Below are 21,182 nucleotides of genomic sequence, written 5' to 3' on the forward strand. Positions count from 1 at the left end.
CTTTTTTAAATGTAAACGTAGTAGGGCTTCCGATTAGCCAGTCGTCCAGGTAGGGGAATATCTGGATCCCTTGGAGGCGCAGTGTTATGGCAACTACAACAGCTATCTTCGTAAAGACTCTTGGGGCTGAACATAGTCCAAATGGCAGGGCTTTGAACTGGTAGTGGAGTGTCACCCCATTCCTCTTGATGGCCACTCTTAAGAATTTTCTCGACTCTTGACTTATTGGGACATGGAGGTATGCGTCCTTTAGGTCTAGAGACGCCATAAACACCTTCCCCCTGAGAACAGCCGTGATGGATCTTATTGTCTCCATTTTGAAGTGAATTTTCTTCATATAACGGTTCAGGTAGCGGAGGTCTATAATCAACCGACTTTTGCCATCTCTTTTTGGAATACAGAAGATCCTGGAATTTTTCTGAGACTTTGGAACTTTTTCCAGAACTCCTTTGCCTAGGAACTCGTTTAGTAGTAGAAAGATGTGTGAATTCTCTCCCTTGCTGAGTACAAATCTGTTTCTTGGCATATGATCGAGTTCTAGTCGATAACCTCTTCTTATAATCTCTAGGACCCAGATGTCTGAAGTGATGTGACACCAGTTCTCGTAGAAGAGAGACAACCGACCTCCTACTTTCTGTCTTCTGGCGTCAGAACTCAGATTTTGGGGGTCTGTTGTCCTCTTCCTTTCTCTTGGACTTCTCTGAGGAGGTCCAGGCTCTTCGATCAGATCTTCCTTGTCCAGACCGTCCTCTGAAGCTTGATCTTCTTGAATCTTGCCCCCTATAGGGACGAAAAAACCTGGTCTTGTCCCTGCGTCTGGGTTGCGGAAAGTTTAAGGCTTTATCTTCCTTATTAGCCTCCAGCAGTTTATCTAACTGTGATCCAAACAGCTTCCCAGGTTCAAAGGGGAGGGCACACAGGTTGTTTTTTGAAGAGGAGTCGCCAGACCAAATCTTCAGCCAGAGAGATCTACGGATCGATTTGGCTAATGCCATGTTCTTGGCACATAATCGTATCGTATCAACCGGGAAATCACAGAGAAATTCTGCTGCTGATTTGAGTGTAGGTAATTGCTTGAGAAGTTCTTCTCTTGATACCACATCTTCAATGTCCCTGCCCAGATGGCTGAGCCACACTCTAAGTGCTCGAGCAACAGGAACAGTCACCATTGCTGCTTTATTAAGAGAAGCAAGATATGTATGTTGTCTTTTGAGGAGACCATCGGCCTTTTTTTTCCATAGGATCCTTCAACAAGGATGAATCGTCGGAAGGAAAAAATGATCTTTTGGCTAATCTAGCTACAGCCGGGTCCACTTTAGCTGGGGTACTCCAGGAGGATGATTCCACTGGATCCGTTTTGTATACACTTCTGAATCTGGATCCTAGATTTATTCTTCCTACCGGATGTTCCCACTCTTTAGACATTACGGCATCCAGGACTGGGTGTCCAGGGAACACTGACGCCTTCTTTTTAGGAAAATAAAAAAGATCCTCTTCATTATGTCTGCTGCATTTTTCTTCATTGGTTTCCATAATATTCTTGACCTCTTTAATCAGCTGATTTGTGTCTGCCTTATCAAATAAAAAATTATCCTCAATAACGGGAGAATCCGAAAATGAGGAGATCTCTCCTTTGGAGCGTGACGATTTCTCGGACGAGGATGGGGAACGCGGTCTCCTTTTGGTACCTTTCTTCTTTGCCTTGGATTTTTTAAGGAAGGATTTAAAGAGAGAAACCATCTTGCATGTTTTGTCGTCAGAAGACTCATCAGGGTGAGAACATCGCTCACAGATGTTGGTGGTGTGGTTATCCTGTAGGGGCTGAGGACAAGAAATACAGAGGGGAGAGCTGGATATCCGTTTTTTACTGGGCGGAGAGGGTTCCTGGGTATCCCGATGGCACCTTATGCAGAGGTCCTAAGGGAAGTCATCTGGAAGTGGCTGCTCACATGACTGGCACATCCTGTGCCTACTCTTGCGGGAACATTTTTCCCCTCTGCCGGATGTACTAGACATCTAAATTGAAAAAACTGATTATTAAAGAATTTAAATATTCTGTAGAGTAAAGCACTTAGGTTCCCATATTTAAAAAAGGTTTGCCTGACAATAGGACAGGCCTATACCTTTAAAAACGCTAGAGCTCGGCTGCCAGGCACACAGGCACCGGAGCTCTGCAAAACCGCACTTTTAAATTCAAATTTGGCGCCAGATCGGGAGGGAGGCCACTTCAGATGACATCAGACGCTCTGCGCCTGCGCCTGCGTTCCACATGCGTTCCACCAACTCGGAAGTGCGGACATTGGAGCTCCTACAGCAGGTACTTGCGGCTCCTCCTGTTAACCTCAGACCCCGATCAAACAGGGCGCTAGCGGGTCAGGTATGGAGCTAGGAACACTTGGCTATCCCCATACTGAGACTTCTGAACCTTGTCACAACAAGGTATAACGGCCGGACGATAGGTGGGCTTCATCCTCAGATGAGGACAAAAAAAAACCACAAGGAGGCATTGTGGGAGAGGGCATCTTATAGGAGAATTAATTAATTGATTAATTGTTAACTAATATGTTCTAGGTGGGCGGTCCTGGAAAAGATGACGATGAAGTTAACCCCATTCTGTGCTGCCGGAGGACGAAACGGGAAATTTTGTATACAGATATATAATAGAGCGGTGGATACAGATATACTGTATAATGAAGCAGTGGATACAGATATACAGTATAATAGAGCAGTGTATACAGATATATACAGTAATAGAGCAGTGTATACAGATATATAATGAAGTGGTGTACAGTCGTGGCCAAAGGTTTTGAGAATTACATAAATATTGGAAATTGTAAAAGTTGCTGCTTAAGTTTTTATAATATCAATTTGCATATACTCCAGAATGTTATGAAGAGTGATCAGATGAATTGCATAGTCCTTCTTTGCCATGGAAATTAACTTAATCCCCAAAAAAACTTTCCACTGCATTTCATTGCTGTCATTAAAGGACCTGCTGAGATCATTTCAGTAATTGTCTTGTTAACTCAGGTGAGAATGTTGACGAGCACAAGGCTGGAGATCATTATGTCAGGCTGATTGGGTTAAAATGGCAGACTTGACCTGTTAAAAGGAGGCTGATGCTTGAAATCATTGTTCTTCCATTGTTAACCATGGTGACCTGCAAAGAAACGCGTGCAGCCATCATTGCGTTGCATAAAAATGGCTTCACAGGCAAGGATATTGTGGCTACTAAGATTGCACCTCAATCAACAATTTATAGGATCATCAAGAACTTCAGGGAAAGAGGTTCAATTCTTGTTAAGAAGGCTTCAGGGCGTCCAAGAAAGTCCAGCAGGCGCCAGGATCATCTCCTAAAGAGGATTCAGCTGCGGGATCGGAGTGCCACCAGTGCAGAGCTTGCTCAGGAATGGCAGCAGGCAGGTGTGAGCGCATCTGCACGCACAGTGAGGCGAAGACTTTTGGAAGATGGCCTGGTGTCAAGAAGGGCAGCAAATAAGCCACTGCTCTCCAACAAAAAACATCAGGGACAGATTGATCTTCTGCAGAAAATATGGTGAATGGACTGCTGAGGACTGGGGCAAAGTCATATTCTCCGATGAAGCCTCTTTCCGATTGTTTGGGGCATCGGGAAAAAGGCTTGTCCGGAGAAGAAAAGGTGAGAGCTACCATCAGTCCTGTGTCATGCCAACAGTAAAGCATCATGAGACCATTCATGTGTAGGGTTGCTTCTCATCCAAGGGAGTGGGCTCACTCACAATTTTGCCCAAAAACACAGCCATGAATAAAGAATGGTACCAAATCACCCTCCAACAGCAACTTCTTCCAACAATCCAACAACAGTTTGGTGAAGAACAATGCATTTTCCAGCACGATGGAGCACCGTGCCATAAGGCAAAAGTGATAACTAAGTGGCTCGGGGACAAAAACATTGACATTTTGGGTCCATGGCCTGGAAACTCCCCAGATCTTAATCCCATTGAGAACTTGTGGTCAATCTTCAAGAGGCGGGTGGAAAAACAAAAACCCACTAATTCTGACAAACTCCAAGAAGAGAATATGAAAGAAAGGGTTGCTATCAGTCAGGAATTGGCCCAGAAGTTGATTGAGAGCATGCCCAGTCGAATTGCAGAGGTCCTGAAAAAGAAGGGCCATCACTGCAAATACTGACTCTTTGCATAAATATGATGTAATTGTCGATAAAAGCCTTTGAAACGTATGAAGTGTGTGTAATTATATTTCACTACATCACAGAAACAACTGAAACAAAGATCTAAAAGCAATTTAGCAGCAAACTTTGTGAAAACTAATATTTGTGTCATTCTCAAAACTTTTGGCCACGACTGTACATAAAAATGTAATAGAGCAGTGTATACAGATATATAATGGAGCAGTGTATACAGATATGTAATAGATCGGTGTTTATAGATATATAATGGAGCAGTGGATACAGAGGGTATTTAGCTATGTTCCAATAGTGGCTGAATGTATCAATATAGTATCCATATAAACATATGTATATTCAGATTGTTATCGCTGCTATGCAACTTAATTACCGCCTCGTTGTTTTCACCGGGAGTAGCAAGGAGGCGGTAATTAAGCTGCATAGCAGCGATAACAATCTAAATATACATATGTTTATATGGATACTAAGCTCAGTATAAATACTGCACTATAGGCGAACAAAGGAACAACATAGAAACAAATAATCAAAGGGACATAGACTAAAGAAAACTACATAACAATTATAAAGACAGTATCAATCATTTTATTTTTGTTTTTACTTCTTATTTTTTATTATTTTGCACTAGGCAAAGTAATATTGATTTACATATGTTAGGATCAATGAATTCTACTTGACCAGTCCTCTTTATATTTTTAATTAAAACATAGGTTCATTGCCATTGTGCCCGTAGCTCTCGGACCCAGTTTTGCTTGGCAGGCGTAGGGTCTCCGGTGTTCTGTGTGTGTTTTTATGCTGAAGCGGCGGGGAGCTCAGTGACATGTCCAGCATGAATCCCGATTATGATTATTTATTTTAATTGCTTCTGATGGGAGATGTGGGGAAATCTTGCCTTCTCATGAAATTTGCATTTTACACATACAGTACAAGGAAAGTTACTGTACATCAGTACAATTGGTGTAGATCTTAAAATCAGGACTATAGAATTAGACGGGGAAACAATAATACTTCAAAAATAATGTATGTACTGTATTGTACAGTATAAACATGCACAGTATGGGATACGGCAGGACAGGAGAGGTTCCAAACTATCACATCCAGTTACTACACAGGAGTGCACTTTTACTACTCTTGAAATCTCCTGTGTACATATTACAGTATCTGATAAACTACAGGTACAGTATACAACTACCTATTCGTCCTGTGACTAGCATCTGCTCTATTCACTTACTGTACAGTAAATGCACTAAAGTACAACAAAAGTCAAATTCCATAGACCAGTGTCGTGCTGTTAATGATTCCCTTGTTGATGAGCATTCTGTATGTATAACATCCCAGAGTTATGTTACCAAACTCTTTTACCCCGCTACAGCATGTTAAGTGTATGTATATTGTCATCCTGTGTAATCTAACCTTGCATCCTTCATTATATGCTTTTTCTAGGCCTGTTTTATATATTTGCTGTAGTTTTCCATGTACACCAGCAGGTAGCAGCAATGTTTAGCAGGACCTTAGACAGTTTAGTGTTTCTAAACTGGAATAGTACATTCCAGTTTAGCTCCCCCTCTATGAGCAGAAGTGGGCTGGCCCATATCCTGTCTCATGGGGAGGAGAGGAAGTTCTAGTTAGCGTACCAGCTACCCCTGCTAGGGGAAGGCTGTGTTGGTTGGAGCTCCCAGTTCTAGGGATCCCAACCCAGGATCGTGCCTCGGCTGAGGCCAAAGATCTCCATCCCCAGCCTGAGCCATCAGCCTCAGCTGGTTGACAAGCAAGCAGCCACCTCCAGTCCTCCAGGAAGAGTCATTCCCTGTGAGCATAGCTGTGGAGTACTTATCCACAGACCAGGAGAAGCCAAATTCCTCCTCAGCTAGTCAGGCCCACACCAAGCAGAAGATAGACAGAGCAGAAGATATAGATTCCTGACATACAATCCGGATTCCAAAAAAGTTGGGACACTATACAAATTGTGAATAAAAACTGAATGCAATGATGTGGAGGTGCCAACTTCTAATATTTTATTCAGAATAGAACATAAATCACAGAACAAAAGTTTAAACTGAGAAAATGTACAATTTTAAGGGAAAAATATGTTGAATCAGAATTTCATGGTGTCAACAAATCCCCAAAAAGTTGGGACAAGGCCATTTTCACCACTGTGTGGCATCTCCCCTTCTTCTTCAACAGACGTCTGGGGACCGAGGAGACCAGTTTCTCAAGTTTAGAAATAGGAATGCTCTCCCATTCTTGTCTAATACAGGCCTCTAACTGTTCAATCATCTTGGGCCTTCTTTGTTGCACCTTCCTCTGTATGATGCGCCAAATGTTCTCTATAGGTGAAAGATCTGGACTGCAGACTGGCCATTTCAGTACCCGGATCCTTCTCCTACGCAGCCATGATGTTGTGATTGATGCAGAATGTGGTCTGGCATTATCTTGTTGAAAAATGCAGGGTCTTCCCTGAAAGAGATGACGTCTGGATGGGAGCATATGTTGTTCTAGAACCTGAATATATTTTTCTGCATTGATGGTGCCTTTCCAGACATGCAAGCTGCCCATGCCACACGCACTCATGCAACCCCATACCATCAGAGATGCAGGCTTCTGAACTGAGCGTTGATAACAACTTGGGTTGTCCTTGTCCTCTTTGGTCCAGATGACATGGCGTCCCAGATTTCCAAAAAGAACTTCGAATCGTGACTCGTCTGACCACAGAACAGTCTTCCATTTTGCCACACTCCATTTTAAATGATCCCTGGCCCAGTGAAAATGCCTGAGCTTGTGGATCTTGCTTAGAAATGGCTTCTTCTTTGCATTGTAGAGTTTCAGCTGGCAACGGCGGATGGCACGGTGGATTGTGTTCACTGACAATGGTTTCTGGAAGTATTCCTGAGCCCATTCTATGATTTCCTTTACAGTAGCATTCCTATTTGTGGTGCAGTGTCGTTTAACGGCCCAGAGATCACGGGCATCCAGTATGGTTTTACGGCCTTCACCCTTACGCACAGAGATTGTTCCAGATTTTCTGAATCTTCGGATGATGTTATGCACAGTTGATGATGATAGATGCAAAGTCTTTGCAATTTTTCGCTGGGTAACACCTTTCTGATATTGCTCCACTATCTTTCTGCGCAACATTGTGGGAATTGGTGATCCTCTACCCATCTTGGCTTCTGAGAGACACTGCCACTCTGAGAAGCTCTTTTTATACCCAATCATGTTGCCAATTGACCTAATTAGTGTTAATTGGTCTTCCAGCTCTTCGTTATGCTCAAATTTACTTTTTCCAGCCTCTTATTGCTACTTGTCCCAACTTTTTTGGGATTTGCTGACACCGTGAAAATTTGAATCAGCGTATTTTTCCTTTAAAATTATACATTTACTCGGATTAAACGTTTGATCTGTCGTCTACGTTCTATTGCAAATAAAATATTGACATTTGCCATCTCCACATCATTGCATTCAGTTTTTATTCACAATTTGTTTAGTGTCCCAACTTTTTTGGAATCCGGTTTGTATTCTCCAGGCATATTATAGAAGCAGAAGAGATATTGATTCCTGCCACATATTGCCAATACCTGCTGGGACCTAAAGACTAATGCTGTATCTCGTATGGATTTATGCTGCCTTCAGTAAAGAGAGGTTGAACTTTATTACAAGTCTGGATCTCATTCATTCCTCAATTACTCCTACTAGCAACACTCAATTTATTGCAAGTGAGCCAGGACCAAGGTAGGAGACACCGTTGACACTAGCACTTCTGCTACACAGAGACATTACCCCCTCTGGCGGCATTCCTCACCTGGTACGTGGGTTGCAACACCTTAAAGGGCCCTGAGACTATAGCCTGCGCACCCTGCAATTGGCGTCACAAACAAAAACTATTAACTATACCTACACCTGACCCAGTCAGTGCATATTATTGCGCCAGTGTGCATTAGTCCAAATCCGGCTTACTGCATATGTTCCACAATTGTTGGAAGCGAGATTGGAGGCTTGGACGATCAAGAAATAGAAGTAACTTTGCTACAACATAAAAAAAATCTGTAAGAGAAAGTAAAAATCATTGACTCGCGAGTTTTTGCTATTTTTAATTTCATTTATTTTAATTTTTTTAAATATTAAAAAAAACACAATGACTACAGATATCAAATACATAAATACTACAGTATTTTCTGGTTTCGGCTGGCAGCCATATTGGAGTTACAGACAGCTCGGGCTTGCGGTGGCTCTGTTGTTTTTTATTTCATACTGTATTTGTTTAATTTTTATCAGAAATAATACAAAGAACCACAATTACCACAGATATTAAATACATAAATACTACAGTATTTTCTGGTTTCGGATGGCAGCCATGGTGGAGTTACAGAGAGCTCGGGCTTGCGGTGGCTCAGTTGTTTTTAATTTCATACTGTATTTAATTTATTTTTTTATCTAAAATACTGTAATACACATAGGCGTGCGCAGCCTATTGCATTAGGGTGTGCACCCTAAAGCACAAAAACACACGCCCCGCGCACGTGTGTATTTGTGTATTTATGTATGTATGTATATATGTGTGTGTGTGTGTGTATACAGTCATGTGAAAAAATTAGGACACCCTTTGAAAGCATGTGGTTTTTTGTAACATTTTTAATAAAAGGTTATTTCATCTCCGTTTCAACAATACAGAGAGATTAAAGTAATCCGACTAAACAAAGAAAACTGAAGAAAAGTCTTTTCAAGATCTTCTGTAAATGTCATTCTACAAAAATGCCTATTCTAACTGAGGAAAAAGATAGCACACCCTTGCCCCTAATAGCGAGTGTTACCTCCTTTGGCTGAAATAACTGCAGTGAGACGGTTCTTGTAGCCATCTACCAGTCTTCGACATCGGTCTGAGGAAATTTTACCCCACACCTCAATGCAGAACTTTTTCAGCTGTGAGATGTTTGAGGGGTTTCTTGCACGTACAGCCCTTTTCAAGTCACCCCACAGCATCTCAATGGGATTCAAATCTGGACTTTGACTTGGCCATTCCAGGACTCTCCATTTCTTCTTTTTCAGCCAATCTTTGGTTGATTTACTAGTATGTTTTGGGTCATTGTCATGTTGCATGGTCCAGTTCCGCTTCAGCTTTAATTTTCTAACTGATGGTCTCACATGTTCTTCAAGCACCTTCTGATACACAGTAGAATTCATCGTGGATTCTATGATGGTGAGCTGACCAGGTCCTGCTGCAGCAAAGCAGCCCCAAACCATGACACTTCCACCTCCACGCTTCACAGTTGGTATGAGGTTCTTTTCTTGGAAAGCTGTGTTTGGTTTACGCCAAACATGTCCTCTGCTGTTGTGTCCAAATAATTCAATTTTGGACTCATCTGTCCAAAGAACATTATTCCAGAAGTCCTGGTCTTTGTCAACTTTATCTCTGGCAAATGTCAGTCTGGCCTCGATGTTTCTCTTGGAAAGCAAAGGTTTCCTCCTTGCACACCTCCCATGCAAGTTAAACTTGTACAGTCTCTTTCTGATTGTAGAGGCATGTACTTCTACATCAACAGTAGCCAGAGCCTGCTGTAGTTCTCGAGATGACACTTTAGGGTTTTTGGAGACCTCTTTTAGCATCTTGCGGTCTGCTCTTGGGGTGAACTTGCTGGGGCGACCAGTCCTGGGCATGTTGGCAGTTGTTTTGAAAGCCCTCCACTTGTAGACTATCTTCCGGACAGTGGAATAGCTGATTTCAAAATCTTTTGAGATCTTTTTAAATCCCTTCCCAGACTCATAGGCTGCTACAATCTTTTTTCTGAAGTCCTCTGACAGCTCTTTTGCTCTCACCATGGTGCTCACTCTCACTTCAACAGTCAGGAGCACACCAAACTAAATGTCTGAGGTTTAAATAGGGCAAGCCTCATTCAACATGCAGAGTAACGATCTACTAATTATGTGCACCTGGTGTGATATACCTGTGTGAGATCTGAGCCAATTTAAGAGGGAATACATGTGAGGGTGTCCTATCTTTTTCCTCAGTTAGAAAGTTAGAATAGGCATTTTTGTAGAATGACATTTACAGAAGATCTTGAAAATACTTTTCTTCAGTTTTCTTTGTTTAGTTGGATTACTTTAATCCCTCTGTATTGTTGAAACGGAGATGAAATAACCTTTTATTAAAAATGTTACAAAAAACCACATGCTTTCAAAGGGTGTCCTAATTTTTTCACATGACTGTATATATATATATATATATATATATATACACACACACACACTGTATATATATAATTATATACACACACACATATACACACAGGCTGGGCCTCACCCTAGCATTGCCGTGACTCCGCCTCTGCGCCTAGGAACAATATATAGGGGGGGGAGGGCACATAATATACCACAGTCAAAAATGGGGGCGGGGGGCACTAATAATTTCCACCATATAATCATACTACTGAAAAAAACAAAATAAGTATATATAAATAAGATTACAAAATAGGAGAGTATTGCGGTATGCAGGGGTACCTTTTTATTGTACTATCCTAATACTTAAAAGACAAGCTTTCAAGAGTTTTCCTTTCTTCCTCGGTATTGCTTCATACCTGAGAAAGAGAGAAACACTCTCCAAAACTTTTCTTTAGAGTTTAAAGCAGTTTCAGCACTATAATAAAATAATTTACTTACAAAAGAAGCCATTCAGTCGTCTGCTGTGCCATCCTCTGCTTGCTTCCGCGGATCTTCCCCTCCTTTCAGTCTCTCCATAGTGCGCAGGTGCCCTGTTATGGGGGATATGTGGATGACACAGTGTTATGGGGGATCTGTGTATGACACATTTATGGGGGATCTGTGGATGACACATTGTTTTGGGGGATCTGTGGATGACACTTTTATGGGGGATCTGTGAATGACACATTTTTATGGGAGATCTGTGAATGACACATTTTTATGGGGGACCTATGGATGACACACTGTTATGGGGGACCTGTGGATGACACACTGTTATGGGGGACCTGTGGATGACACACTGTTATGGGGGACCTGTGGATGACACACTGTTATGGGGGACCTGTGGATGACACACTGTTATGGGGGACCTGTGGATGACACACTGTTATGGGGGATCTGTGGATGACATATGACTGAGGAGGGCTATCAGGGGACTTTATACAGGGGTAATATAACTGAGGGGTATCAGGGTAAATTATACAGGGGGTAATATAACTAAGGGGTATCAGGGTACACTATACAGGGGTAATATAACTGAGGAGGGCTATCAAGGACATTATACAGGGGTAATATAAGTTATATTTCCTCTGTATAATGTCCCCTGATAGCCCTCCTAAGTTATATTACCCCTGTATAATAATGTCCCCTGATACCCCTTAGTTATATTACCCCTGTATAATAATGTACACTGATACCCCTTAGTTATATTACCCCGCCCTGTATAATTTAACCTGATACCCCTCAGTTATATTATATAACTGAGGGGTATCAGGGTACATTATACAGGGGGTAATATAACTAAGGGGTATCTATCAGGGTACATTATACAGGGGTAATACAAGTGAGCAGGGCTATCAGGGACATAATACAGGGTGAGGGGTAAGATAAGTTATATTACCCCTGTATAATGTCTGATAGTAGCCTAGCCCTCCTCGGTTATATTTCCCCTCATGTACCCTGATACCCCTAGTTATATTATCCCCTGTATGATTTACCCTGATACCCCTCAGATATATTATATAACTGAGGGGTATCAGGATAATACAGGCGACAACAGAGGATTCGTAGCACTGTGGGACGGGGGGTACATACTACTTTTTTTATATGCCCAGCCCTCACCTCACCAGCTAGCAGACGGCCAGGCGCGCAGGCAGGGTACTACTATTCAGATGCAGCGTGAAGTGACGTCAACGTCAACTCAGCCTGCGCCGCACAGCACGCACTCCCTCTCTGCCTCTGCCGGGTCCGGGACTCCGCCCCCTATTTGAATACTAGCCACCGCCCGCCGGCCGCCCACAGCCAGATATTGTAAATGAATTGACAGCGCGGCGGGCGCGGCAGCCAGCAAAACAGACAGGGAAATAGGCTGGGGGGCAGTGCGCATGGAGGTGACGAACCTATTAGAGTGTGCCCAGGCACACCCGGCACACCCCGTGCGCACGCCTATGGTAATACAGTAGAAAGAACCACAATGACCACAGATATTAAATACAGTAAAAAAATACCACAGTATTCCCTGGTTTCGGCAGGCCGCCTTTTAGGGCTTATGAATAGTTTGGGCTTGCGGTGACTGTTGACTTTGGGGGGTTTATTCTGGGCCCCTGGGGGGATTCTAGAACTCTTTAGTACTGTAGTTTTCTATTTAAAATTTCTACAGTACCTTAGTATTTAAATAAAAAGTCTTACTTGGGATTCATGCTGGACATGTCACTGAGCTCCCCGCCGCTTCACGCACACAGAACACCGGAGACCCGACGCCTGCCAAGCCAAACCGGGTCCAAGAACTACTGGCACAATGACCACAGATATTAAATACATAAATACATTGCCATTGTGCCCGTAGGTCTTGGACCCGGTTTGGCTTGGCAGGCATAGGGTCTCCGGTGTTCTGTGTGTGTTTTTATGCTGTAGCTGCGTGGAGCTCAGTGACATGTCCAGCATGAATCCCGATTATGACTATTTATTTAAATTGCTTCTGATGGTAGACTCTGATGTGGGGAATCTTGCCTTCTCCTTAACTTTGCAGATGACACATACAGTACACGGAAAGCAAATGTGACCTGACTACAAAGAAAGTACTGTAGTTGACTACACAACGGCTGTTTGTGGAGTGCTGCTAACGTGTTAATGAATTGTGTGGCTTGCACATTGCATTCATTAAGTACTGTACTTTTGGTTAACACTGCCATCTACTGGTCTTGTTGTGTATTGCTACAATTGTAACAAAGTCACGATTGGTTAGCAACACTATGCGAAAACCGCGATCGCTAGTGCTGCTACATCTGTAGAACTGCAGGTGACATCTACAACATTATCTGTACTCAGATGTATCACTGTGTTATTTGTGGTCAGTGTGGTGTTATATAGGACTGCAGGTAACATCTACTACGTTATCTCTACTCAGAGAGTTATCACTGTGTTATTTGTGGTCAGTGTGGTGTTATATAGGACTGCAGGTAAACATCTACTACGTTATCTCTACTCAGAGAGTTATCACTGTGTTATTTGTGGTCAGTGTGGTGTTATATAGGACTGCAGGTAAACATCTACTACGTTATCTCTACTCAGAGAGTTATCACTGTGTTATTTGTGGTCAGTGTGGTGTTATATAGGACTGCAGGTAAACATCTACTACGTTATCTCTACTCAGAGAGTTATCACTGTGTTATTTGTGGTCAGTGTGGTGTTATATAGGACTGCAGGTAACATCTACTACGTTATCTCTACTCAGAGAGTTATCACTGTGTTATTTGTGGTCAGTGTGGTGTTATATAGGACTGCAGGTAACATCTACTACGTTATCTCTACTCAGAGAGTTATCACTGTGTTATTTGTGGTCAGTGTGGTGTTATATAGGACTGCAGGTAACATCTACTACGTTATCTCTACTCAGAGAGTTATCACTGTGTTATTTGTGGTCAGTGTGGTGTTATATAGGACTGCAGGTAAACATCTACTACGTTATCTCTACTCAGAGAGTTATCACTGTGTTATTTGTGGTCAGTGTGGTGTTATATAGGACTGCAGGTAAACATCTACTACGTTATCTCTACTCAGAGAGTTATCACTGTGTTATTTGTGGTCAGTGTGGTGTTATATAGGACTGCAGGTAAACATCTACTACGTTATCTCTACTCAGAGAGTTATCACTGTGTTATTTGTGGTCAGTGTGGTGTTATATAGGACTGCAGGTAAACATCTACTACGTTATCTCTACTCAGAGAGTTATCACTGTGTTATTTGCGGAATTACATATTACTACAGGTGACATCTTCTACTATAGCTGTACTCAGAGAGTTATCACTGTGTTATCTGTGGTGTTAAATAGGCTGTAGGTAACATCTTCTACAATATCTGTATAAAAAGAGATATCAACGTATTATCTGTGGTGTTACATAGCACTGCAGGTACCCTCCTTCCCTTTTCGTACTCCGGCAGCACATCACGGGTTAATCCCATTCCCTTCAGGTTGTAGGACCGCCCACCTAGATAAATCAGAATAATTAATCAATTAATTAGCTCCCTAATATAGGGCGGCAACCAGAATACATCCTTGTGTTTTTTTATTGTCCTTCAGTAAGCCCACCTAGCGGCTGGTTACCTGGATCAGGTAGCCTGTTTTTGACTTTTTTTTTTTTTTTTTTCTTTCTCTTTTTTGGCCATGTATATTCCCTGGCCCCTTGCGTTTGCGCCTGTGTTTTTTCAGGACGCACTTTCTGCATTAGAGGCCGGCGACCTGGGTTGGTGATAGTGGAGCGCAGAGAAGCGGTCGGTGAAACGCAGGCGCTGGGCGTCTGACGTTCTCCCACGTGCCTCCTCCTTCATCAGACCTTCCGGTTCGTGGAACGCAAGAAGCGCTGGGTGAAACGCAGGCGCTGGGCGTCCTGACGTCACCCCGGGTGCCTCCTCCTGCGGCAGCAGTATTCCGGTTCCGGACTTCCGGTTTCGTGGAGCGCAGAAGCGCTTGGTGGAACTCAGGCGCTGGGCGTCTGACGTCACCCTGCATGCCGCCGCCTACCTGTAGCAGCTGTGAGTATTTAAACTGGCTGTCTGTAGTGCTCCCTGCCGCATGTGCCTGGCAGCAGAGCTCTGGTATTGTAAAGGTAATTTCTGCCTGTCCTGTGTCAGGCAAATCCTTATATAGCTCCTCTCTTATTTACTGGTTCCTGTATTATGTGTTACAGATGTCCAGCTCCTCAAGCAGACCTGGGAAGAGGGCCAGAAAGAGCAGGCACAGGTTGTGCCATTTATGTGATCAGCCTCTGCCTGATGAATGTCTAGAGGATTGCTGTGAGCAGTGCAGTGGGAACCCTCCTAGGGTGTCTCAGTCTAGATCTGCTAAGAAACGCAAAGCTAAGCAAGCCTTGTGCATCTCTTGTATTCAGCCGTTGCCTCCTGATTGCTCCTCCAATATATGTAAGAATTGTGCTCATTCAGATGAGGCCTCTGATGCAGAGACCAGGAAGATGATGTCTCTATTTAAGAAATTTCTTGCTAAAAATAGGAAGAAGGGTAACAAGACACAGCAGTTATCTTCTGGGTCGTCCTCTGAGCAGTCCTCACGCTCTGAAGGTGAAGTCTCTTCAGACTCTGAGTCCGAGTCCAAGATTGTGGAGGACAACTTTCTGTTTAACAAAAGTAATGTTAACCAGCTCATTAAGGAAGTAAAAAGGAGCATGGAGTCTAAGAAAGAAAAGACATCCGAAAGGGAGGAAGAAAATCTTTTTTATTTCCCTAAAAAGAAAGCCTCTGTGTTTCCTAGTCACCCTGTCTTGAGTTCCATTATGTGTAAAGAATGGGAACAGCCGGTGGGAAAGATAAATCTGGGATCCAGATTTAGAGCAGCGTACAAAACGGATCCTGCTGAATCCACCAGCTGGGAAGTCCCAGCAAGAGTAGACCCGGCGGTTACCCGTTTAGCTAAGAAATCTCTGTTTCCTAGTGACGACTCCTCCTTGCTCAAAGAGCCTATGGAGAAGAAAGCAGATGGGCTCCTAAAGAGACTGCACACCTACCTGGCCTCCCTAAGCAAGGCTGCTATGGCGACTGTCCCTGTAGCTCGGGCTCTCAGGGTGTGGCTAAGCCAACTTGGCAGGGATATAGAGGATGGAGTGGCAAGAGAGGAGTTGCTGCAACAACTTCCATCGTTGAAAATGGCGGCGGAGTTCCTTTGTGACTTCCCTCTTGATACATTAAGGTTGACGGCAAAGAATATGGCCCTATCAAACTCAGTTAGAAGAGCCTTCTGGTTGAAGCTATGGTCCGGGGATCCTTCGTCTAAGAGTAATCTCTGCTCCTTGCCGTTTGAGCCTGGAAGACTTTTTGGCTCCCACCTGGATAAGCTTCTGGAAGCTAATATGGAGGAGAAGACATTGAATTTCCCTCAAACCAGACGTGGAGACAAACGGAAGTTTTTTCGTCCCTATAGAGGACAGGATTATAGGAAGCCAAGTTTTAGAGGGCGCTCAACCAGAGGAAGATCTGACCGCAGATTCAGACCAGCTCCGGAAAAGCCAGGAAAAAAGCCTGACGAATCCAAACAACCAAACATGCAGTTCTGACGCCACAGGTCAGAAAGTGGGAGGCCGTCTGTCAAGCTACTATCCAGAGTGGCTGCGGATCACCTCAGACAGTTGGGGTCTCCAGATCATCAGAGAAGGGTACGAACTGGAGTTCGACCACTTCCCAAGAGACAGATTTTTGACAAACAGAGGAGGAGATCCTCTACTAGGTCGTTTACTAGAAGAATTTCTAGGAAAAGGCGCACTGGAACCCGTTCCTTACCACCAGAGGGGAGAGGGGGTATACTCCAGAGTATTCCACGTACCCAAAGCAGACGGAAGAAGCCGTCTCATCATAGATCTGCGTTACTTAAATCAGTACCTGAAGAAAGTTCATTTCAAAATGGAGACTATAAGGTCAATAACAGCAGTACTCACAAAAGATCTGTACATGGTATCCTTAGACTTAAAGGACGCGTATCTACACATCCCCATAAGAGGGTCATCCAGAAGATTTCTAAGACTGGCTATTCAGAGGAAGGAAGGCATTTCTCACTTCCAGTTCAAGGCTCTTCCTTTTGGCCTCTCCTCGTCGCCAAGAATCTTTACCAAGATTGCGATCATAGTGACGGTGGCTCTTCGTCTCCAGAATATACAAGTCTTCCCCTACTTGGACGACTGGCTTCTGGCAGCCCAATCCAAACACCTTCTGCAGATCCATCTCCAGCAAGCGGTGAGGCTGCTTCAATCCCTGGGGTTTCTAGTAAATTGGAAGAAGTCAGAAATCATCCCTACTACCTCCTTCCTAGGGTTCACGATAGACACGCGCAGCATGACACTTTTCCTGCCAACTGTAAAGATTGGGACTTTAAAGAAGGAGATACGAACCCTGTTATCCTTACATCGTCCTTCGGTTCGCAGAGTCATGAAGACACTGGGACATATGACAGCGACGGCCGATGCCGTCCCTTGGGCCATGATTCATACCAGGGACTTACAGCAGGATATGCTACAAACGTGGCATCACAGCCACCACAGTCTGAAAGCAAGAGTGAGGCTGAAGCCTTCAACAATTCAGAGCCTAAACTGGTGGCTTCAGACCAAGAATCTTTCCTCTGGGAAGAGTTTCGAGTTCATGTCTCCGGTCATAATCACTACAGACGCATCCGGCCAAGGCTGGGGAGCACACCTCCAAGACAAATGGGTTCAAGGCCTCTGGTCCCCGCAAATGAAGAAACAATCTTCAAATTTCAAGGAGCTGAAGGCGGTCCACTTGGCTCTTCACCAGTTTGCAGCAGAGATAATAGGGAAGCCTGTGCTTGTGCGTTCAGACAATCTCCCGGCGGTTTTTTACCTAAACAAGCAAGGAGGAACGAGGAATGCAGTTCTCCTGAGCTTGTGCAAACAGATCTTCACCTGGGCAGAATCCCACCTTTTAGAATTAAGAGCCATGCATATCAAAGGTTGCTGCAATACTCAAGCGGATTGGCTGAGTCGGAGGATGATCAGACCAGCAGAATGGGAGCTGAATCAAGATGTGTTCCAGCAGATAGTGGCCAAATGGGGTCTGCCAGCATGGGACTTGATGGCGTCCAGAAGGAACAGGAAGCTGCCAAGGTTTTGCTCTCTGAACAAGTGGGAAGACCCAACTCGGGTGGATGCCTTTTCCTTCAGCTGGAAACACCTATTCGTGTACATCTTTCCTCCGGTCCCCCTCATTGTGAGAGTTCTTCGGAAGATCCTGGCAGAGAGGCCTCAGGCGATACTAATCACACCGTTCTGGCCGAAAAGGTCGTGGTTTCCCCTTCTTCTCCAGCTTTCCAAGGGGGAATTCTGGAAGCTCCCTCTGGTTCCGGATCTTTTAATTCAAGAGGGTCTGTATCATCAGCATCTGGACAGACTACACCTCACAGCCTGGAGGCTGAAAGATCTGCGCTAGAAGAAAGAGGACTCTCAGATTCAGTAATTAATACGCTTCTTTGTTCTCGTAAACAATCGACAAATATGAAGTATGCCAAGATCTGGAATAAGTTCTCAGAGTGGCTCTGTGAGTCGGGTGGTTCAGTCATTAACATCTCTTCTGTACTGCAGTTCCTTCAAGACGGTTTTCAGAAGGGTCTTAAACCCAATACACTAAGGGCACATATGACGGCGATAAATGCCATGACCGAGAATAGATTCATTCATCACCCCCTCATCGTCAGGTTCTTTAAGGCAGTAAAAAAGCTAAGGCCTATTTTTCGAGAACCCTTACCGGTCTGGGACCTGTCTTTGGTACTTAGAAGATTAACGACTTCTCCATTCGAACCTCTTCAGCAAGCGGATTTCAGATGGCTTACCTACAAGGTGTCCTTTCTAATTGCAATTACGTCAGCAAAACGGTTGGGAGAGCTACGAGCCCTTTCCTCTAAACATCCGTACCTGAGGATTCTTCAAGACGGAGTACTGCTTCGTACCATGCCATTCTTCCAACCAAAAGTCTCATCTTCTTCTAACATTAACAGAGAGTCCTTCCTTCCAGCGTTCTTTCCTGATCCTTCCGATGAACAACAGAGTGCATTACATACACTAGATGTTAAGAGGGCAATTGAAATTTACCTTCTCAGAACCAAGGAGTTCAGAAAGGCAGAGAACCTCCTCCTGTTATATGCCGGTTCAAGAAGAGGGCAGTGTCCATCCAAGGATACCATTGCAAGATGGATTAAGTCTACAATTATGGAAACATACGCTCTTGAGGGAATTTCTCCTCCGTTCCCAGTCAAGGCACACTCTACAAGATCCACTGCAGTATCCTGGGCAGAAAAGGCGCAAGTTTCCCTAGAAGACATCTGCAGCGCAGCATCCTGGTCTTCAACACTGACCTTCGCGAACCACTACCGCCTGGACATCTATACCAAGAGCTCGGCCTTCGGCACTGGGGTATTGAGTGCAGTACTAGATGCAGAAGCCCCCCCTTTGGGATCTATGCAAATCCCGTGATGTGCTGCCGGAGTACGAAAAGGGAAAGGAGAAATACGTACCTGGTATTTTACTTTCCTTGAGTACGGAGGCAGCACATCGATACCCTCCCTAATAAATTTTTTCTCTTTGGAATTGTTTTGTGTCTGGATCTATTTTTTCAACACAAGGATGTATTCTGGTTGCCGCCCTATATTAGGGAGCTAATTAATTGATTAATTATTCTGATTTATCTAGGTGGGCGGTCCTACAACCTGAAGGGAATGGGATTAACCCGTGATGTGCTGCCTCCGTACTCAAGGAAAGTAAAATACCAGGTACGTATTTCTCCTATGTCTCCCAACCTTCCCGTATCTGACAAGATAGTCCCAGAGTACAGTGGCTGTTGCGTGCTCTCAAATGTCTCTGCATCTTTAGAGACAGTTGAGTGAAATGATGAAGCAGGGAGCATTACTGTAAAGGGCCACTTAAGGGGGTATACTAATGTGTGTGGGGACAAAGGGGACTGGGTGGGATTAAACGTGGTTTGGTGTAAAAAAGTGTATCTGCTGTGGTGCGCTATACAGCCACTTATAATGTCCCTGCTTGGCCTTTTTAAAAGTTGTAAAGTATGACCAAAGCCATCTACTACGCTATCTGCACTCAGAGTGATCACTGTGTTATCTGTGGTGTTACATAGGACTGCAGGTAACATCTACTACATTTTCTGTACTCAGAGAGTTATCACTGTGTTATCTGTGGTGTTACATAGGACTGCGGGTAACATCTACTACATTTTCTGTACTCAGAGAGTTATCACTGTGTTATCTGTGGTGTTACATAGGACTGCAGGTGACATCTACTACATTATCTCTACTCAGAGAGTTATCATTGTGTTATCTGTGGTGTTACATAGGACTGCAGGTAACATCTACTACATTATCTGTACTCAGAGAGTTATCACTATCTTATCTGCCCTATTACATTTGACTGCAGGTGATACTTTTATGGCATGACCCCAGGAGTCCAAAAATGCAGATCCCATTCTCCCATAGAAGTAAATCAAGAGAGCCACTCATGTGGAGCCCCCTCTCCATACAGCCCTATTCTCGACTGACTGTGTCTATTGGACTTTTATGGCATATAAAAAGATGGGAATACCCCTTTAAATGACGTTCATGTCGCACAGTGTTGCAGGTGTACCCGTGGTTGCTACATGGGATTGCACCCTTATTAGCAGATTGCCCAGCTACCTAAATGCTCCACTCAGTGACTGCAAAGCTTAGACTGAACACTGGATGGGACCCTTAACAATCAAACATTAAATGTATATCCCTGTACAATCTTAATCTTAAATATCAGAATGGCATAATACTATCAAGAGCACTATAAATAACTAAAATATCTTGTGCATTGTGTCTGCAGAGTGAAAAGGATGATGCACAGTTACAGATGATAGGAGGAGAAGTAGAGCTTCCTGAAGATCTGGCTAAAATGGTAGAGGAAGATGAAGAGGAAGAAGAACAGGGTTCTCTTCTGTCCATGCTGCCAGAATTTGATATTAATGCAATGAAAACACGGGCCCAGGGAACAATTACTGAGGTCAAGAGAGTGGCTGAAGAAAAGTGTTGTGTTATGTGACTCATGGTCTTATCTCTAACATGGACCTTTATAAGACCTCCAGAAGATAATTATTGACCTTATTTCTAGGAATGATGTTTCTAAAATGTTAGTATATTTTAAACACCTGTAAATGTTAATTCTATAAATGTATATAAACATTTTGCAATAGTGTTTCTCCCTTTATTATCTCTGCAGCAGACTGATATGCTGATAAAATCTGTAAAATTCAAGATGCCATTTTACAG

The 21,182-nt window shown here is 43.6% G+C and overlaps 1 protein-coding gene across 1 annotated transcript in view; it reads left to right on the plus strand.

Annotated features, from left to right (window-relative positions):
• LOC122919498 (complexin-4-like) overlaps positions 1-20,955 on the plus strand; it is a 65,496-nt gene extending 44,541 nt beyond the window's left edge. Inside the window, exon 3 of the mRNA XM_044268562.1 lies at positions 20,740-20,955. Within this exon, the coding sequence (XP_044124497.1) occupies positions 20,740-20,955 (216 nt within the window). The remainder of the gene's footprint in view (positions 1-20,739) is intronic.
• The last annotated feature ends 227 nt before the right edge of the window (positions 20,956-21,182 follow it).

This window comes from Bufo gargarizans, chromosome 1 (assembly GCF_014858855.1).
Source record: "Bufo gargarizans isolate SCDJY-AF-19 chromosome 1, ASM1485885v1, whole genome shotgun sequence".
Classification (NCBI taxonomy): domain Eukaryota; kingdom Metazoa; phylum Chordata; class Amphibia; order Anura; family Bufonidae; genus Bufo; species Bufo gargarizans.